Source organism: Oryzias melastigma, linkage group LG14 (assembly GCF_002922805.2).
Source record: "Oryzias melastigma strain HK-1 linkage group LG14, ASM292280v2, whole genome shotgun sequence".
Lineage (NCBI taxonomy): Eukaryota > Metazoa > Chordata > Actinopteri > Beloniformes > Adrianichthyidae > Oryzias > Oryzias melastigma.
Window position 1 is genome coordinate 6,539,597 of NC_050525.1, and position 3,251 is coordinate 6,542,847.

General features: G+C 44.4%; 1 protein-coding gene across 1 annotated transcript in view; it reads left to right on the forward strand.

Moving 5' to 3' along the window:
- LOC112138667 overlaps positions 1–3,251 on the forward strand; it is a 29,813-nt gene that overhangs the window by 17,872 nt on the left and 8,690 nt on the right. Inside the window, exons 2-3 of the mRNA XM_036215172.1 lie at positions 935–1,445; positions 2,708–2,910. Coding sequence (XP_036071065.1) covers positions 996–1,445; positions 2,708–2,910 — 653 coding nt within the window. The 5' untranslated portion in view covers positions 935–995. The remainder of the gene's footprint in view (positions 1–934; positions 1,446–2,707; positions 2,911–3,251) is intronic.

Below are 3,251 nucleotides of genomic sequence, written 5' to 3' on the forward strand. Positions count from 1 at the left end.
TCATTTTTTTTTTTTTTGTACAAATTAAAAAGTGGCTCAAGAAAAGCGAGTTTTGCATTTTTTGTAGCCCTTAATGTTTAGCTCACTGCATAAGCTGTATGCAGGGAGGTGTTCAGGAGGCATCCGATCTTCCCTCACTCGTGAACAAGACCCCCAAAATTTAAACTGCTCATTTTGAGGAAGGAGCACAGTGGCCATGACCACTAGAGGGCAGCGTAAGACAAAATACTTAGAACGTCACAATGAAACGTAAATTTTATTGCCTCAAACTCCATATTGGGGCAAGCAGAACAAGGGGAACTAAACATTTGACAAAGACTACACAAAAATACTAGTCTTTCAGATGAAAAGCAAGCAAAAGAAAAGTACACAAGAAGAATTAACAAATTAACAGCAGCTTAACAGAGGCAAAGTAAATAAGCATTCAATTAGTCAATTTTTCTTTTCCTGGAGACTTCTGGAGGAGTCCCTTGCCAATTCCCCAGCTGCAGCATTTAAAGGCTGTGATGGCTGAATTTTCCCCCTTGGCCCCACAGCACAGCTCCAGGAGCAGAACCCCAGCCACACCCGCAGCGACCAGCATACACGGCACTGGCACCTCTAAACTGGGGAAATTCATTCAACAAACCAAAAGAGTAAACCAAAAAAATGTGTGCTACAAGTAATCATGAAATAAATGTAGATTTTAACTCAAAGAAATGTGTGTGTTATTTAAGAAATAGTTTGAAATTGTAAACTTATTTAATGTGTTAATAAAGTGTGCAGTGCATGAGGGTTACCACAATTTTATTGTAGGTGTGACAGGGTGTGCTGCCATCACAATGGATATACAATTGTGTCCACAGATCCTCAAATCACCAACATCATCTGCATTTTCTCTGTTTGCCGTAGAACAGTTCCAGGTTGACAGAATCTGACGCTCTTCTTTCCAAAGGAACTCATCAACCCACAGCAGGACCTGATTCTGGTTCATCTTCATCTTCATTCACCTGAACATGGAGCGGCGAACAAACAGGAGAAGATCCGAGGAGAAATATGTAGAAGGAAAGCATTTGAAGCTGCCTGAGCTGAAGGAAGCAGCAAGAGAAGTTAACCTTGGTAACGACTACATCTTCAAAAATAACATCCCAGAGTATCCTCAACCTCAGTTTCAGGTCAGTTTTCTGAAACATGACACAACAGCAGCCGGCTTGTATGGAATCCGGCAGGATGGAGGCTTTAGAAATCCATATGGAGAATCGCTGGTTTGGTTTAGTCTGTCTGTGAGAAATGAAGATATAGAAGCTGCAGAGAGGAAGCTGATGGAGGAGAAGTACCCCGGTATGAACGGGCAGATCAACCTGATGAGGTTTGCCACCTCTCCAGCCTTTTCACCAAAATCCCGGTTGGGCCACTTCCGCTTCACCTTTCCCCTGGAGGAGGTGCTAAAGGCATACAGTCAGCAGGTAAAACTCTGTCTCACTGGAAAATAATAGGTCTAAAATGTCTAGAAAGACCAACTACGAGTGACAGACTGTAAACGAGGGATAGGCCACTCCAGGCCTCGAGGGCCACAGTATCATTTCCGGATATCCATGCTCTACTCATGATTACCTGGTTCAGGTGTGTCCAGCCCGTTAGAACATGCCAGAGTATGGTATGTTGGAAAACATGCAGGATTGCGGCCCTCGAGGCCTGGAGTTGTCTATCCCTGATGTGAACAAAGATTGCCGTCTTTTTGCTGCGGGGACTGCGACACCTCCATGCCAAATGGCGACGGGTATGACTTGTGCCCCTCTTGCGTGGGTGTGGACCATCTTCGCACGGGTCTGACTGCAGCGTTTTACCCCTTACTGTGAGACCTGGTCGCTTAGAGGTCGTGGAGTGGACTTTATGGAACGTGTCTCCTGGATCTGCTGAGTTACCTCCTGTACGGCTGCCATCTCGAAAGCGTTCTTCCTTGCTGTCTGCCATGGAACCTCATGCCCGTTCAGGGGATCCTGATGGCCATTCCCTCACGGTTGAGAAGCTGTCATCTGTATCAGCTCAGATGAAGTCTCTCCTTCTGGCGTCGCAGAGTGACCAAGACCATGCCAGGTCCTCGGCTCTGCCCTCTCCTGCATTAAATTGTCAAACTTCGGATGTGCATGAAGGATCATTCAGGGCTTGAAGCACCGCTCTGGTGGTCATAGAACCGTAGTTACATACGTAATTCTCGATCTTCTAAATCTAAATCTTGCTGTTTTGTCCTGCATCTGGGTCATCCCAATACACAGTGAAACCACGTAGTTCTCCAGATCATTTGTTCCACCAGGTGAGATCTTTCCTATAGTAGATTGGTTCATCCCAGTCTCGTTCAGGTCAACCATCTTGTCCTTGGTGTCCTTAGACAGCTCGTTGGTCTTGGTGGAGAGGTTGCACTCTGACTGCTTAAGGATGTGGACAGATGTCTTTGGACAGATAACCAGTTCATACACAGAATAATTTCTTAAAGAAGTTTTTCCATTTTCACACTGAACGGGATTTGAGCGTCAAATTCACATGGCCCAAGCACACACCCCCACTAAAAGCACTCCAACACTCTACCTACCCTACAGGTGTGTACGGGCTCCAGAGTTTTAGAGAATCCAGCACCACAGCTGGAGGAGCAAACACCACATCATTGTTTTGTTCTGTGGGCCTCACATTCACACTAATGAGAAAAATCTCTGCCTATCTGCTTCCTCAGTTCTGCAGTGGTGGTCAACCCGTCATGAGGGTCCTTGAGACAGTCCTTCACAAGAAGGAAATTGTGTATGTGGTGGTGGTCCACAGTCCAGATGATCAGAACTTCTCACAGTATCCTTTATTGGCTGAAGACCCGAACGCCGTCTGCTTCTTCAGAGACGGCAGTTTCTTCTGGAGGTCAGAGGCCATGTGTGAGACACACCGGTGAGTTCTAAGAGCAACAGCAGATACAGTACTTCAGTAAATTAATGAATATGATGGGATTTGTGTTCAAACAACAAATAAAGACCATCAGACCAAAAAAACAAAACAAAAAAAAATTTGAACCTCCAATGTGTTATTTTCTCTTTCTTTATTATTTTTGACCTAAAATGTGGAAAAAAAAGAAAACAAATGATCAGTTTTTAGTAGAGCTGTCAGGCGATTAAATTTTTTAATCGCGATTAATCACATTTTATCCAGAGTTAACTCGCGATTAATCGCAAATTTACATGTGGCCTTTTTTTAAGGAAAAAAAATGTGTGGTTTGTGGAATTTAGCAGTTC